Here is a 17,890-nt window from a genome sequence, read left to right on the forward strand (position 1 = left end):
GGAGGTGCGAAGAGAACGGCCTGAGTGAGTCGGTTGCTCGCCAGCTTCCCTTCATCTCCTCGGACGTCTCTTGCTCTTCCCGTAGCAGACGCCTCGTGAGGATGGGCTCCGACTCTTGCGCAGCACACACATCCCTAGCACCGTACACGGCGAGCTAAACGCGCACGCCTCGAATGCGAACAGGCAGGCTCCCAAAAACGAGGCACAAGAGAGCATCCTCCGGGAAAGGGTGGGCACCCGCAAGCCACTTCTCCAGCCGAGCAAGCGAGGAGGGAGCGAGTTTTCCGTCAGCTAGACCCGCTTGCCTATCGGGGAGACAAGGGAAGGCGAGCAACTATCGACCATCACCGATCGAACCAACAACCGATCTGGCCCACCTGTAAACAGGTCGCTAGTCGAACAAGTTGACCCTCGCGAAAGAGGAAACGTCTGGACCGCCCTCGAGCGAGTGCTGTTGAGAAGTCGAATCGGAGACGACACCTGCGGCGTCGTCCAGAACGCAGTCTGACGACTTAGTGAAGTGCAGCGTCCTCGATCGCTCGTCAAGCGACCCTCGGTCGATAGAGTCGTGAGGCTTCATCTGAGTGATGTGATTGCGTCGAGTGGTGCATGTGGCCGCATGTGAAGTCCCAAATAGAGCTGCAGCAGCCTCCGCAGCCGCAACACCTGCCGATATCGCCAAGAGCACATAGATGAGGATTCAGTAACGGAGGGCGGATTCTCTGCTGATCAGATCGCGTCGGCATCACTGAAAGCAGACAACGAGTCACCTGCGGAGAGCTTAGGATAAGGCGAGCGGTACGGCTGTCTTCAGAGGTTTCTTCGAACAGATAAGGCCTCCACTCTTCAAAGGGACATTCTTCCGGAATCGATTCACCATGTCGCGCAGAGGAACATCTCCCAGCTGTGGGCAACATCAATCTCTCACAACGGTCTACATTGCGATCGTAATCTGTGCCATGTGGAGTTGCGGTGAGTGTCGGCATAACTGTTTTCGGGGAGTTCCTACGGGTGGGAAAATATTAGATCTGTTAGAGCTCTCGGGAAAACACCAGAGCTTCGTTCTCGCAATCCAATACCAGCAGCTCGTTCTCTGGCCCGTATGGTTCGAGACAGGATCGGACACGCGATGCTTCTTCGCCCCTCGATGGAATCCTTCGCCGAGTTTCAGCGCGAACCTCTGCGTTCGGAATACTCGTTGTCGTTTCGAATATTCGAGGAATGGAATGAGTTCCCTCCTCTCAATCGAGTTTCGAAACTTCGCGAGCGGAATAATCATTGTCAAAAGATCACATTGCTGACCATCACGAGGGCACCGCGCCGTTTGAGGACGCGGAAGAGGGAACCCGCGTATTTCACAGCCGGTCGAAATCGTCATTAACTCTTCAGATATACGAATATATTGCCATTTACTCTCTTCGATAAACTGTGAATCCCCGATCCGGATCCTCGGCAGATGCCTCACGCGGTCATCGCTTAACCCGGAACCATGTTCCGCGTGCGTGCACGGGAACCATATTTCGCCGTACGTCAGCGGCAGGCTCTCTTCAAAAAAAATTACGCATGGTCGGACCTGTCAGGTCTCCGGTCTTTCTCCTCCCACGCTTAACCCTCCCGTCGCCTGTTCTCTTCACGCACCTTTCGGCAGCGAGGGACATCCATTAGCTGCTCGGACAATGCATTTGTGTGAAGTTCAGTCCCGCTCAATCCGCTCTGACATTTATCTGTCCTAGTCTTCCAGTCGGAGCGAGATCTGAATGCGAGATTCTATTTCGCACGCACGCTGTAATTTACGGCGCTGATTGTGAGCTGCACCGGAATGGAATGCTAGGCTTCGAGATCAGCAGAAATCTGCCTCTTCGGAAACGAATGTTCAAACAGTTCTACGTGCGTGTGGTATGGAATTGTCGTGTCGATCACCGAGGCGAGGATCCACCGACGACCGACATGCACACAGCCGCGCTTCGACCGGGGAGGAAGCGGGCGTTCGAACGTACGCTTTTGACGTCACGAACTGCTTGAACTCGATGCCTTCCCCTCGAGCTGCTATATTTAGCCAAGACGAAGTTTCACGGAGACTTTTGCCTCTCGTAGCTATTCGGGGATGTTTTGCACTTTTCTCAAAGTGCTGCGCCGTGATGATCATCAAGGAAAGCGCATCGGGGACTCCACGAGACGGGTCGAAGCACATGTGGCCAGGAGGCTCTTGGCCACGGGAAGCCGGCTGCTCATAAGCCAGGTTTCTGTTCTCTGTCAGAGAAGTTTCACAAGTTCGGGAATCCCATGTTAGGCCGTACATCAAAGGCTCAGGCAAACCGAATTGATCGCGGTCGACGGCGCTCACATGGGTTTCGGGGGGATGGGGGTTCAGGGAACGGGGGCGACGAGGCCAATATCGCGAGTGCGAGGACTCATTAATAACGGGTTCGATCGTTTTGCAGCTTCGGCCGATGAGGAACCACTGAGCTGTTATCAGTGCCGCGTCGAGAGGAACGAAGACTGCACGGACGCTTTTTTGAAGCCGTGCCCCACCAACCAAGCCTATGACGTGTGTATGGTCAGCGTAACAAATCACGGTAAGAGCTTCTCTTTGACAGCGAGCATGTACGGGAACATTCCCGACGCTGGCTTCGATCCCCTAGATCCTGGACTACCGATAGACATTTGGTTTTCCCTCCCAAATCCGATCCCGAGGCGGAACTTGTTCCACCAACATCCACATTGTCGACTGCTATCTGACATTAAATCATTCCCACATTCCAGCTGGCCACGTTTGGATCGAGAAAAAGTGTGCGCTCGGTCCGTGCGACCTCCGGGATCCGAAACAGTCCGACGGTCTCGGTCTCGACAAATGCGACAGGAGTCAGAACACGTACAGTTGCTTTGAGTGCTGCAAGGGGAACGGTTGCAATAAGAGCTCGGCCTACGGGCTGAGAGCATCTTCTTCATCCCTCATGTTGATTTTTAGCCTCTCAGTCACCCTTCTGGTCAGCTTGTTCACATTCGGCCAATCTGGAGGAATGGCTGGCGCTGCCGCCACCGCCGTCAAAAGTTAAGGAAGAAGCAAAGATCGCTAGTTGTCTTAGCTAAGGATCGACCTCGACAGGAAGACAAACGCCCCAGCACGATTTTCCGTAGTGGCACCTATCGGTCAGACGGGCCGAAAGTTTCCCAAATGATCGCTTGGATGATTAATCGCTGCAATGCTGGAGAAGCGCTTAGCGAAGAAAAAAACTACGCAAAATTGAATGAGCGGGAAAGTTCAGGGGCGTTGAACTTTTTTCTCCCTCCTTTCCCCTGCTGGATCGATTCGAAGTTCCGAGGAGAAATGGGTTCCAGCCGGCTGTCTCCCTGGGGAACTCGAGCCCGAATTTGGATCATGGTCCACGGAACACTTTCTGTTCGGCTTAGAGACAGCTCCCACGAGGAGTCCCACCATGGGACAGCGCATGGCGCCGTAACTTGAAATCAACCAGGATTCGAAATCATAGCGGCGGGCGACTGGCGGGCTGCGGAGGGGAAAATTTACAGAGAAGCGCTGCAGTCGAGCCCACACGATGACTCATGATTACATTTATCCAGTCTTCCTCGCTCGTGCACTCACCGAAGCAACCACAATAATTTTAGAAAGCAGTTCGCGCTGAATTCTTTTTTCTGGATTCTGAGTTCAGCTCCTAATCGATAGGATTGGCCGCTGCGGCCGTCTCACAACGCTTGAGAGAATCAGACGACACAACTCCAAAGAAACAGTGGACTCACAATCATAACTCTTTCACAACCGTGTGCATCACGGTGAGAAACTTTTCTGCGCGAAGGACTCGTTCCAAAGATACGACCCTCTTGGAATGCGCGTCCCTCGAGCTCGAAACCCTAAGCATTAATTGAGAAACTGGACCTAATTGAACCTGGAATAAGAACAACGATGACAGACAACGGAAAAAGCATTCTGACCCATGACGAATTTCGGTTTTTGGAGACCTGCACGGCCGACTGGTTTCGACCTGAAGACGATCTCGGAATCGGCATCTTCCGAAGCTGACGATCTTTTATGAATCGTTCACGACTCACTTACACAATAGATGGAGTCATTCCGATAAGTCGGAGACACATCTATCCGCAATGGAGACGTCGCGTCGTCGTCCGTCTCCTACCATCCTGCGGACTGGATCGAGGAACGAATGGAAATCCACATTGATGAACTGTAGATATTGACTAACGGATCTGCAGAGAAAGCCACAAGGCCACACTGTATTTACCTAATACTACTACTGTCCTGTCGGCGATTCGGTTGACGACATGTAGGTACTTATACATACTACTTCACCTAGAACGTTCAGGTGCTTTTCCGAGCATTGGCAGGAGTTCCTGCGGAGCAGAGCATCAAAAATCAGGCGAGGAGGATCCATATCCAAGCCGGTCCCAATCCGAGCCGATCTCGAGGCATTCGGACCTCTTCGCCGACTGAAGATATCAGCATTCGCGCCCCGTACAAGCTACAACCGAGAGCAGCGCCGCTTTATGAATATCCGTGCTAATTTCTTTCACGGTGGTCGCGCTCGACTTTAATCAACGATTCGAATCTATTCGGCAATGACCGCGATCGTCGGGACGCATTCCATCGAGCAAAAGTAGTGGAGTCCGGCCAGAACTCGAATTCGCTAGCTCCTGTGATCAATCCAAGGACCACATACGACTCATTGTAGATAGATATCGGAAGTGTCGGTCGACAGTTTCAATGAGTAAAAATATGAACTCAAATAGAAAAATCCAACCTAACCCGTATAAACCTGATTCGCCGTTCCTGAAACTCGCTCCAAGCGCGACCTCATCCTGTGATCATATCGAGCCCCAGGTTCCCCTCACTATCTTTGAAAAAATCGTCGGGATAACGAGATATATACATGCATACATACGTAGATAGCTTGCTTCCATCGAAGTCGTCGAGGAGTATTGCAAGGATACATTCTCTTTTCATGAATCGCGAACAAGCACTTTATACTTCGATTCACATCCCGCTTGTCAACATAGCTCCACTCTGCTCTCGGACCGGACTCTGATTCCGGTGATTAACCTCACTAGAAAAGAACGACGGGATTTCCTCATCAGCTCCGATTCAGAGAAGTATGTGCGATACGGAACCCCCTCCCCTCTCTACCCGGCTGGAGGGTATTATCTTAAACGCTCACCGTGGGATAGTGGAGTTGATCGCCCGGGACTCAAAGCAACAGCAAGCAGAGTTTGCAGCGAACTGAAATCCGGATCCAAACTCTCAGGGATCGGTGCTGGGGATTCGAAAAAGCGAGAGGATGGTTGAGTCGCCTTTTCGTCTCTCTCGAACATACCTCGTGAGGATTTCAAGCTCAAGAAGAGGCGCACCCTTCCAGTTTCCGGATTCGCGGCCAGAGCATGTCAGCGTCTTTTCTCTCATACTTCGGACAACTTACGATTAGTCTCGATGGATAACGTCCAGTCAGTAGAAAGCCCACAGTACTGAAAGATCCAATGCTCCGTTCAGATACCTCGATTTTTGACCTGACTCTAGACGAGGAGAGGGGGACGACCTGTATCTGAATCCATCTAGGTTGACCCGCACCGAGCTTCGGGGGTCCGCCAGAATTTACTCCGCGATCCCCGGCTGCGAGTTGCGAACATCATGTCATAAGTTCACAATGATTAGATGGAGCTTTCCGGAAGGAGGTAATCGCTTCACCGCAGGAAGATATTTCTTTCCCCCATGGTTTTTTGTATTTAGAGTTGCTGGAATTTCGAAAAAGAACCGCTTGTCATACGATATATACATACATGAAAATCAAACATGATTGAACGTTTAGAGAATCATCTCGGAGATTTGTGAGACCACCATTCTGCAAACTGATGTAACATTCGAGCATATCAAGTGAATAAACTTTTGAAACATCTCAGTTAGCCATCAGCCTTACGGTGAGGATTCCCGTCTTCCGACAGGTCGTAGCTTTGGGATCATCCGAGCCGCTTCCTCCCCACCCCGAAGGCTGGACAGGATATTTTCTGATTGACAGCGGTGGATGGTGTGGCTCGACTCTGAATCGCCTCAAACAATGACCCTGACAGAGCGAACGATGGGGGCGACTCACACTCTTCTCACCGGAGCAGACACCGCTCAATCTCATGCGACTGAAACAATAAATTGTCGAAGCTCATATGGACTTGTGTCATGCGTCGAAATTGCTCTTCCTCCTTTTATGTCTAATCGCGATTATCTACGTTTCGAAAATCCATTTATCGTCTCATCTCTCCTGGTATGATCCTGATGAGCTGGCGTTCCCCCCCTGTTCACGGAAGACGAGGTCGATACACTTTGAGGCATTGATGAACCACATGTGTAACTGCCTCTCACGAGCACCCCACGAGTCGCTCGCGATGAATTCCCGGTTTGGAAATGGTATCGAAAGCCAGCCAGACTGAGATGCTTCCGAACTTTTCGATGCGTCACTGATCGCTGTCTGGATTTCGGGACGAGGTTTACGACACTCGAGACATGCGTTTTCAAGGGTAGGAAAAATCTATATCGAGTATCGGCGCTCACTTCGAGTTCCCGCCCACACCGCAACCAGCCGCGACTTTAGGGGAATCGACACAACGATTATGCCTCTTCAACAGATCAATGGGAAATCCTTTGAAGCTCCGATCTCGGCTTCGAGTTCGAAGGGTGGATTCGCTCTCCCCGATTTGTGGAGGGAAGTCGAGAGTCTCGACGGACTTATGGAAATCTGCCTGCGGATCAGATATCGGACGAACCTCTACTTGAATGACGAGGTTTTTCCGCGGATACCCTCCATCGCTCTTTCTGGGTCTCTCATGAGGCGCCAGCCCGATGCAAGTCTTGTGCTTTCAGCGGTAATTCTCGGGAAGACCTTTCGTCGTCGATTCAAGCCTTCGCGTCTCTACTTTGAAGGGTCTATTCACAGGGACATCGTTCTGGATTTGCCATCAGAAAAACTGGTGAAAATCTATTCGTCGGCTCAATAATATCGCAAACCGACGGGTTCCGAGGCAAGCATCGCAAAGTCCATCATCAACGCCGTGGGGATATCCGCTGGGGAAGGCTCACTCGTACGCATTCGGGTACGTATTCCGATGAGTCGAGGCACAGGTATGAAGAATTTCAGCTCGCTCCCGAAGATCTTTGCGGTGGAAGCGCAGAGGATTCATCTTCGTACGAGTTCGTATGCCAAGTCCCCGATCACGTTGGGGGAAATCCGAAAAACCGGATGTTGACCATCTCACGTCGATTCAACGGCGTAAAACATGAGGATTATATCACGCCATCGTCTCCACATCGCGTCGAATCTCAATTCCATATTTTTTTTGACGTGGCTCGATTCTGCAAAGAGAACTTGGGTCATGCTTGAAGACCGTCCTAGGTGAAAATATCCAAGCGTGGGCACGAGGGAGAGCCTGCGGACTGAGCTGGGCGGGATTCAGACCTGGACCATCTTGGATTCGATGTTTCAGGGGCATTTATCGCATCGTAGGAAAAATATCATCGTCATTCGCAACCCCTGCATGGAAAATGATCCGGGGAATAAAGGGGTGAGAATCAGGCGCATGATTCGCCCCTGAATACCCGAAATGCGGCTCCGGAACAGATTTCTGATATCACGAAGGCCTCCGCAGTGCGTGGCTCATCCGCTGAACGATCCTTCTGACGCTCTTACCGGTACCAAGCTTAGGAATTCTTCATAGTACAATACATCGACATCCGGAGCGTTCCCTAGACGAATAAATTCGGGAGACTCTGTTGCAGGTCCCAAATACGGTCTCCGGTCACAGAAATAAGTTCCTGAAAAGTGCTAAGTCTGTACGAGTATTCGATTTTGAGCGTCGTTTCTTACTTGACTGAGCCGCCCGGCGTCACTCCATCTGGGACATTGTGTCTGGGTCAGGCTGATTCGGAGAGACAGTATGATCAGATCGAACAATGAGCGGCACTTCACGCCTGCGGACGGTAGTGCCCGAGAAACTACCTGACCTTCTCCCCGCAGGGTTGCGCATCCATCGGCCGCGTGCAATGGAGCAGAATACCTCGATCCACTAGCCCGGGACGCTCACCGGCAAGCACGCCCTGGCGAGGGTAGGGGATATATTTAGAAACACCGCGGAGAAGTCAAAGTTGTAGCGCGTTGTTGGTCAAGAGGAAGACGAATACGTTCGAGCACGATAGCTGGTTGAGAGAGGTACAGCGATACCTGCTATACGGAAATATGATGCCCAGCGGAAGGACCGCCTGGATTATCGGACAATTTTTCCCCAGAGCCGATTGCCAGGGTAGAAGCCTGTAAAGTTGTGAAAGCGGAATTGCAAGTTTTTTTTTCTTTAATTTCTTCATTAAAGAAGGCCTTAAGCCCGACCAAGGACAGGGAGCCGGGAACTGGGAAAGGATCGGAGTCGCCATCCCTTATTATTACCTCCGGCTCCCCCTCCGTCCTGCTTGTCATTCATCTTTGGCTCTATCGGCCGTTCGTCCTGCTAAATCCTCTACCCCGAATTTTTTATCGGTGAGCTCTCCGTGCTCTCGTCCGAGCCACCTGCTCAACTTCGGTATGCAGCTGTAAGTCCAGCGGCCCGTTGTGGAGCTGTCCCACCTTTCCTGCCACGCTTGCACCGTGTGGTCCCTGATCTGCTCGTCGCCTGTCTGCGCCGTTCCGATTGCGGTGGAGCCCTCTTGACGACTTATTCTTTTCTTTTCTTCGTATAGCTGGCTTCTTTCTTATGCGAGTAGGGCCCATGGGGTAGTCCGCGCCAGTACGAGGGCGGCTTCCGTGGAGATCGTTCTATAGGCTCTGGTGATACGAATGGCCATGACACTCTGTGTTCTATCAAGCTTGTCCCTGTATTCCGAAAAAACGAGGGCACTTGGAGCCCATGTCGGTGCTGCGTACAAAGCGATCGATTCACTGACCGCGGCCAGCAGCCTTCTCTGTGTCTCGCTCGCTCCGAAAGTCCTCGGTAAGATTCTGGCCGTGCTCATTGCCACTTGAGTTGCTTTCTTCAGCGTTTCTTCTAGGTGCGTTTTTCCCTGTCAGGTTTTTGCTCTAAGATGATGCCGAGATATTTCACGTGTGTCTTCACCCGGATCGTTTCGCCTCTGAGTTTGATGTCGGGATCCCCGTCTGTCCTTTTCAGGAGGAGCATGACGGCCTCGCATTTCTGCGGGGCCAGCTCCAGATGATTTTGCTGCATCCACCCGCTATCCGATCTAGCGCTTCTTGCGTGATCTCCTCGAGTTCTTCCATACCTCGTGCCGTGACCAGGAGAGCCAAATCGTCGGCATACGCGATTGTCCGAGCTCCCTCCGGTAGACGCAGTCGAAGGACTCCGTCATATGCTATATGTTCCACAGCGTAGGCCCCAGCACGGAGCCCTGCGGGACCCCGGCGGTCATTCCGTGTCTTCTTCCATCTTCGTCGATGATGTGTCGGTCTTCCAGATACGATGACAGGATCCTCTGGAGATATGCCGAGATACCCTTCAATTGTAGGTTCTTCAGGATCACGGCCCATTCCACGGAGTTGAACGCGTTCTTAACATCGAGAAGCACGATGAGAGTCCGCGCTTTCCTCCATGGTGGCTTCTGCAGTTCCGTCCTGACGGTATCGTACACGTTTTCCAGGGCTGTAATGGTCGATCGCTTCGGTCGGAAGCCATACTGGCTGTCTGAGAGGCCTTCTCTGTCCCGTAGTTCCCCTTGCAGTCGGCGATTCAGGATGGATTCGACGGCTTTCGCAGTCGTGTCCAAGAGGCATATCGGTCTATACGCATCTTTCTTCCCCATTTTTGGGATGAGAATCAGCTTTGCAGTTTTCCACCGTTTGGGTAAGGCTCCTACAGTCGAGATCCGATCCACCATCTCTGCGAAGGATTCTGGCCATCTCTTCATGAGGAGCTTGACCGCCCCTGGTGGAACCCCGTCTGCGCCGGCCGCCTTCCCAGATGCAAGCTTCTCGGCGGCGGTTACGACTTCTTGTGTCGTGGCTCTCGGGATTTCTCTCGGGTCCACTAGGATCTCGGGTCGTTCGAAGCTTTTTCCCGTGGGGAAGAGCTCCGCGATTGCTCTGTCGATCTTCTCTCTCGGGATCTTGAGTCTCCTCTTGCCCAGTTTTTCTCGGATGATCCTGTATGGAAGGCCCCATATGTCGTCCTTCACCGACTCGCACAACTCTTCCCATCTCTGTCGCTTGCTTCTGAGAATTTCGCTTTGATAGCCGTCTCTCGCAGCCTTATAAGTTTCCCTCAGAGATTCCACTCTGTCCGGGTTCTGCTGGGCTCGTTTTCTTGCGCGGACAAACAGCCTTCTTGCGTGAATACATCGCTTCCCTGCATCTCCTACGCCCCTATTCCACCAGTACACGGGTTTCTTCTTCCCGAGGTGATTCGAGAGTTGTGGGGCCGAGGCTCTGCATGCTTCGGCGAGGAGCTCGGATACGAATCTCTCGTCCACGATCGCTCTTTCGTCTCTTGCTTCCTGACACGCCGCATCTACCTTCAGAAGGAACTCCGTTCGACTGAGGTCTTTCCCTCGCCATTTCCTTTGGTAGGGTTGTTGTTCCCTTCTTCTTAACCCTTCAGCTCGGAAGTGTATTTCTATGGCTGGATGGTCGCTGATCGTTTCCGTCAGCTCCATTACGCTCCAATGTTCGGCAAGCTCCGGTCTGTTGGTCATGTTGATGTCTATGAAAGACTGCAGCGATCCTTTCGAGAACGTCGGAATTTTTCCAACATTCAGTATGACGAAGTTGTTCGTGGCGGCCCGTTCTTCAAGTTCGCATCCCCTTCGCGATGTCCTGCGGCTCCCCCAAGTACAGGATGCCGCGTTGAAATCCCCCGCGATGAGCCACGCATGCATCTGTTTGTCCCTCATGAGATCCTGAATGCCATCAAGATATTTTATGAACTCTTCGTCGCTCTTGTTCGGGGAGAAATCGCAAGGCTCGAGTTACCCGACCGTGTTTCACTAGCACCACAAGTGGTCTGACTAGACGATTGTACGGTACGTCTGTGCGGCTTGGAGCTCTTGACGTATTTGGGGAAGATCGAACCGGAGGTATGAGATGAGGCCAACTCGAGGCGAGACGAAGAGAAGATTTAGGAACGGATGACATAATTCGAGAATGATATAACGTAATTAATTAATGCAAACGTCAACACTCTACGCTTCCTCGTCCGTTCCCAGCGGAGCACGATGAAAGGCTTAGGTGCAGATTTTGAAGATGATTCCGCGAGAGCTACGTGGATTATCGAAAGTTGTCAAATCGGACGATTTGAGATCCAATTTTTTAATATTTCAATTTGAAATACGCGCTGTCGCCAATGTTGAGCTTGGGCAAGCGAGACATGCTCTACTTTCCTGAATCACTCGAGTTCGTTCTACACCGCCGGACTTCTTTTACGTCTCCTGGTGGTCGAGGGCGGGGGGCTCAGAATAAGAGGCGCTCCTGCATTGAAAGAGTGCAGAACTCCAGTTGGACGCTTCCGATCTCCGAATATTCCTCCCAAAACCCCTCCGATAGGGTGACTCGACCGATTTGCATCCACTGGCCAGAAGGCGCGGAGAATTCATCCCCAGGGATGTATAATTTTAGCGGCAGAATATTTCCGAAACTGCAGATTCCGAAACTGTATGAGAAAACTGCAGATTCGCGGGAGAACCCCGGAATTCCCTCGGGATCGCGGATAATTGCCAAAGCTCTGACTTCACGGCGAGGGTGGTTCCGGAACCGAATGGGCTTCGTAAGCTCGACCACTATGGCGAGTCTCGATCCGGCCGTGTATTCAAGGCTCGAAACACCTCCGACTCTAAGAGCCTGATAGCACGCTGAGAGACAAGGCTCCTTTGGGTCCTTTGAAGTTAAGATCCAATATATTTTTGAGTGTAAAAATGACGAACAACGTGGAAGTCGCTGAAAACTTCCGAAGCCGCCGCGAAAAATATTCATCTCTTCTTATCGCTGATCGATCGTATATGCATGTCTACACCTCGCAATCTTCCTCTCGTCCCTGCCCCGTCCTTTTCCGAACTCGCTGAGAGAGACACGACTTGGGAGTATGTTGTTGTTTTCGATTTCTCCCTCGATAGAGATGTCAATCTAAAACTACTCTGTTTCTGTCTTCCAGTCCGAAATCGTTCGTGGTGTGGGTGCGATGTGGGTAGTTATGAAAGCGAAGCGAGGAACTGCGACGCTTGGCTTGTAAGCTGATTCCTCGAGGTATTTCAAAATTTGCTGTTTCCTGAACTCTGGAATTACCCTAGACTTCTTGGGGCGTTGCCGATCACGTCTCGTCGGTATTTCATTCAGAAATGAGCTCTTCTTGGCGGAGTCTTTGCGATGGGTCTAACTGAGAAGCCAAAAGTCTCGCACGCAACTTGAAGGGGGGCATGCGTTCCTCGCCTTGTCCGAACTGGGGACTTCTCGCCTACCCCATCTCGCCTTGTGGAATCGTCGCTGAAATGCGGTCGTTCCGAAAGAAGGGACGGCAATGATTTTCTTCCATCTCTATCGCACCGACTTCATTGGGGAGCACTTCCAATCCACGATACGTCTCACGTCTCACCTATGCCGGAGCGATATTCGGAGACCGATCTCCTCTGGATTTATTTCATTCCTTCAATCTCTGACGAGTCAGGATTCAGATCTGACTTCAGCCGACAACGCGTCCTGTTGAGCCGTGCCTGAGAGAAGATCGCTCCGTCGGACATGCAGCTCGCGGCTCTCGGTGCTTCCGAACCCCTTTCTTAGTGAGAGTAGCTCTTGGTGAAGGCCAATCGAAGTGGAGCTTCTGAATCTGAAAAATAGCAAGTCCCATAAATCACGCTCCCGGACACGGATGCCGCCAGCCGCGGTGTTCCAGCTCGGAGGTCTTGGCTTTCTTTTAACAAGTGGGGCGCAGAAGCAATCCTATGGGTGAAGGGAAGAAAATGTATCGAAGATATTTGTAAACAGATATCACCCGCGAATCGCGGCGTTTCCCGCGGTTGTGATCTCAGGAGACGAGCATCAACAATACTAATCTGTTGTCAGCCACGTGCGTACCCGCCGAGAAGGTTCCCAAGCCCGCCACTAATTAAGCAGCCTTTGATGCATTGCAAATGGATCCTGCTGTCTCGCGCTGTAAGGGGGTCTCGCCTGCCGGTGGAATCTCGATTTTCCGATTCTGCAGGTCTCTCCGGCTCAGGATGAGACTGCAGAACGACCGCGGAGCCAATCGGCCTCTGGGAGGGCTCCTCAGGACGAGAACGACTGTGCACCATTGCACCAGAAGCAGGCGAGTGATCGGGACTCATGGCTCCGCCGATCGATCTGTCTAAGTCTACATTCCCTCTTTGGCTGCTCATCGCTAAATGATCTACTTCGTCGCCTGGATGGCCTTTTACGGCTTCGGTAATTGGAATATGAGCTCTGGCTGATTGTCCGCCAGAGCCCCTCCGCGGGATATTGGCCTACGCAACCTTATTTGTGGTGCTCACCCTTGTAGAGCTCGCGACTGACCGTGAGCTGAAGAGGCGTGTGACTCCTTCTTCGAAACTCCATGGCTATCTTCATGGCTTTCCGCTTCGGCGACTGTGCCTGACAGATCTTGGAAGAGTGCAGAGAAGGAGTCCGTCGTCGGCCTCCATTCGCGATCGTTTTATCGAAACTAGGTTCGGCAGCGGAGCTCGAATAGAAACTATGGGGACCGCGATTCTCGCGGGGATTGAACGCAAGGATTCGAAGCTTACCCATCGAGTCGAAATGTCATCTTGATTTTTTCTTCATCGAATGAATAATAGTTCGTCCTCGAGAGTGAAGAAATGGGCCAAATTTATTTCAGATCGGATCTAGAGTCGCCTTGTGAAGGCGCGAACTAGGTAACATTCTGATATTGTGATATATAATAGTTTCTTGGGAATAAATAGGTGAAGATCGATGAAGTCATAGCTTAGAAGGCTGGCGGCGGGGTCACCGGGTCGAAAGTTACTTTCTCATTTTCATCGTCTTTCTCGTCCCAGGTTTGACTCGGCACGATTGGGTGGCTGCTGCTTTGCTCGGGCTCGGAGCTCTGTTCCTCTGTCTCTTCCGGTGTTTCCTCTGGACCATCTCCCCACTCGTATGTCAGATCCGATCGTCTGTCTAGTTCTGAGGAAACGAATATATATCAATATGAATATGTAAGATGAAGCTCTGAAGGAGAAAGGCAATGCCCAGATTCAGGGATTGAAATTCGAGTCGTCGACTTCCACACTCGAAGAATCTCACCTTGGATGAACATTCCCAAAGAATACGTCACGAGGAAGCCCGCAACTCCGTAGAGGTAGTCTCCAGCAAAGTATTCCATGTCAAAGTGGCAAAAAGAATTCTGTCGCGAGGTGAAGTTAATCTCCGAAAGTTGGCGAATTCCAACAGATCAAGCTCTATCTTGTTCGACCGAAAGACAGAGAGCGGGTGTTGTGTAAGATTTTCGCGAGCAGCCCAGAATTTATACGATCCGCAGCTCGCGAGTTGGCGAGCTGAATCAACGAGGGTTGGGGCTCCGCGGTGCGGAGGATCGCGGGAGCGTGGATCGGTGGAGTTTTTCCGCGAGAGGGTCTCCGCGGCTCTCTAAGACAGCCTTTGGCGACATAAACGATCTCTCCGCCGTCCCGAATCGCGTGCACCGAGCGGGTTTCACACCGACCCGGGTGACGGCGCAGCATTTCAGGTAGACAGTCGATCCCATCCTCGGGGCGCCAAGCATGCTACGCGAACGAGTTTTCGAGTGCTTCATCGCTCCGTGCGATCTCGATGAGATCGTGAACAACAACCCGAGGAGGACCCCTACAGGAAGGAGTCCTCTCATTTCTATCAAGTGCTGTTCGCAGGCGGGGCTAAGAGAGCTCCAGACCCCTCATTCGTGATGCTATTGTACAGGGGCGAATCGCCATGTTTGAAATCAGTCGCGTGCGACCACCCAATCTACGCCCCCCCCCCCTTTCGAGAAAAGCCTGCGTACGTTATTGTTTCGATCTCGACCTCAAGAAGGTGGCCACCGGCGGAGATGAGGTCACATCAGATGAGCTGAGACGGCTGATAGGAATAACTCGATGCTTTTCCTTCCGATAAACGTTGTGTATATAGTGTAGCAAACCAGGGATAACAGCTTACGTAACGTGAGAACAGTGAGATGATCTCATACTTTCGGATAGGCGCTTATGGTCGTTCTCCGTACTCAACTTCGATGTGCGATATTATGGGCTGGCATATGCCGTCTGTGACTGGACCGAATGCTGAAGGTTTCGGCGAATCATACGATTTGACCAAAGTGCTCGGCAACGCGTCACGGGAGCTGTTCGACGACGGGAGGGAGCGAGCCGTATGGAGGGAATGTGTTGTTTGAAAAGTTGTCCCAGGATCCCCGTCGAGAGGAGACTCGAGCGCTATATATTTAGATTGAGCAGATGATACTTTGCTGTTAGGAACACATCATGAGGACCAGACTCTGGGAAATCAGAGACACTGGGAAAAACAAAGCGCCAGCTAAGGTTGAACTAGGGTGATTGGCCACCTAAAACAGGGAGGGCTATCTGTGACATGCGAACACCGCTCAATCCAAGGCCTCGATATCCTTCAATGACCTATTCTTCCCCGGTCAGCCCGGGAATTCGATCGAGGGCTTGAATCGCGTCCTCGTGACATATCATCTGTTGAGACAGCCCTTGCGGAGTGCGAATGAGCGAGGTAAACTCGTCCATGTTCACAAGGTTTGTTTGGCGGAGGCCACGGATGCCATCAGTCCTCAACAACTCCGGTCGGACCGCCGCTCCTTCCACCCCCTCCCCTGCTCCCGCTTGTACATGATATTTACCTGTCCCCATATATCGCTGATAGCGCTAAATTCGACTTTGGTTCTGTCAGGCTAGCTCTGTGGAGGAACGGAAAAAGTGCCGTCCTCCCTTCAGTGTATACTCGTTCACTTAGAATCAGAAACTACATGGCCTTAAGACCCTGCCTTGTTCCCCTCGTGTGAGGTCTCACATCTTTCCAAGACCTCCGCGGCTTCGGCCATCGGATACGACGCGGGGTAATTCGAGCGCCATCCGGGTACAAAATGTACGAGCACCCGCGAACCGCAGGAGGAGGCGCAGACGCAGAGTTAGCTGCGCATTGATATCATCGGAAATATCCACGGCCGCCGACATCCGTGAGAACGCCTCTTATCGAGGGAGATACGAGATGGATGTATCGCCCCCTTGGGGATCGCCTGGATATTCACAATGGCAGATCGATCAAATGGCACTATGGATGTGAATGAATGATCAGCGAACAGTTTATGGCTGAGCGTCCGTAGACAGAAAGCTGGCGCTCGCCGCGACAGGAGAGAGCTTAGAGAGTCTCTGAGATTGGAGGGCTTGTCTGGAAGCATCTTAAGTCTCAACTCTCTCCGCCCGACGTCAACTTCGCAGGATTGCAATGTCCCAGGAACAGGGAAGCCGGCGGCCAAGGGGGCAACCGCGGGAATCCGCTGCGAAATCCGACATTCAAACGACGACGAGGAACAGATACGTGCGATACAGCTAGTTCGTCCCTGCATTCAAAAGGCTCTTGTCAAGTATGCGATGGATGACTACGAACCTCCTCCCACGGGAATCGGCTCTTATCTGGATGAGTTATTTGAGGAAAAAAATTTCTTCTCTCGGAATGAGAGCTTCTCTTGATCTCGGAGTCGTCAGCGATCGAGTCTATCGACGGACGATCCCTTACATCAAGCTGGAAGGACGGAGAGATAGGGTGAGAGAGCCTAGCCATCGATCCATCGATCCCTTCATCAATCACTCAATCCTCATTTCTAGAGACCGGCTCATAGCCTTCAATGCTTCAATCCTATGTGTGGAAGGTCGTCGAATGTACAATGTCTCCGGCAGCTTTCGGTGTTGTTCCATCAGAATGAAGTCCCTCCCCAGGAGCGAACTCCTCTCGCCCTTTCCTTTTCCTATAGTATAAAAGCGTCCTGAGTCCTCGGGTCGGCGGCATTCACGAGCAAGTCCCTCTGATTGGAATCAACCTCAACAACTTCTGAGCATCTCCACCTGGTCCCGGTGAGTTTACTGAACCCACACTCCAAAGTGTCCAAACCCTTTTCCCTTCACCCCGAGAGCGGTGCTTGATTTAAGTAAACTAGCTATGTTCTGACTAGCTACGTGTCAACATGATACAATCGGGAACACCTTCCCCGGAGCCAGGAAATGATTTTCGTGGCGAAACGGCGGGGCGGGGATATCGGCAAATTTTTGTGCCTCGTTTCGGTGCGTTCGGAAGACGATTAAAAAACCTCCGCGACGGCTCTGAATGTACGGCGAGAATTCTCTGCCGCGGATCTTTTTCACCAATCGCCAGCGATGTCGACCAAAGTCTCTCGTTTCACGCCGCCGAAACTTCTCGTTGATAGTTCCCATGATCAGAATGTCGTAGAATCAGGGACTCCTCAGCGCATATCCTGATCTCATCAGGAAGGAGTCTCGATCGTGCCGAGATAATCTGAGGGTTTCCTCTACTCCCCAACGCGCGCTCTCGCAGCGCGGGAAATTCATCCTGGAACTTTGAAGCCCTCAAAATCCACCGGTTCCTATGCATTATACATTCTCTCCAATATCCTCACTTCCGTAGTTCTCCATATGAGATTGAATTTCGACCTGCATGGGCATGACATCCTCCATTCGGTATTAGTACGAGAAAACGGCTTTGGGTTCCGGCGATTCTGCGTCCAGAGGTCAGTTCCAAACCCAAATTGTTCTGCTGAGGGGAGCATAGTGCGCGGATGATTCTCGGCCGACACTTTCCGCGAGGGTTCTACATCGAGTCGAGCAAAGCTCACTGATCCGCACAACTTTGACCGAGAG

At 51.8% G+C, this 17,890-nt stretch overlaps 1 protein-coding gene across 1 annotated transcript; it reads left to right on the plus strand.

Annotated features, from left to right (window-relative positions):
* Window positions 1-893: 893 nt before the first annotated feature.
* Window positions 894-3,198, plus strand: LOC100901863 (uncharacterized). The gene is made up of 3 exons (XM_003739593.1): window positions 894-972; window positions 2,442-2,576; window positions 2,764-3,198. Exons 1-3 carry the CDS (start codon window positions 960-962, stop codon window positions 3,054-3,056), a joined length of 441 nt encoding a protein of 146 aa, XP_003739641.1. The 5' UTR covers window positions 894-959; the 3' UTR covers window positions 3,057-3,198.
* The last annotated feature ends 14,692 nt before the right edge of the window (window positions 3,199-17,890 follow it).

Source organism: Galendromus occidentalis, unplaced genomic scaffold (genome assembly GCF_000255335.2).
Source record: "Galendromus occidentalis unplaced genomic scaffold, Mocc_1.1 scf7180000076574, whole genome shotgun sequence".
Taxonomy (NCBI): Eukaryota; Metazoa; Arthropoda; class Arachnida; order Mesostigmata; family Phytoseiidae; genus Galendromus; species Galendromus occidentalis.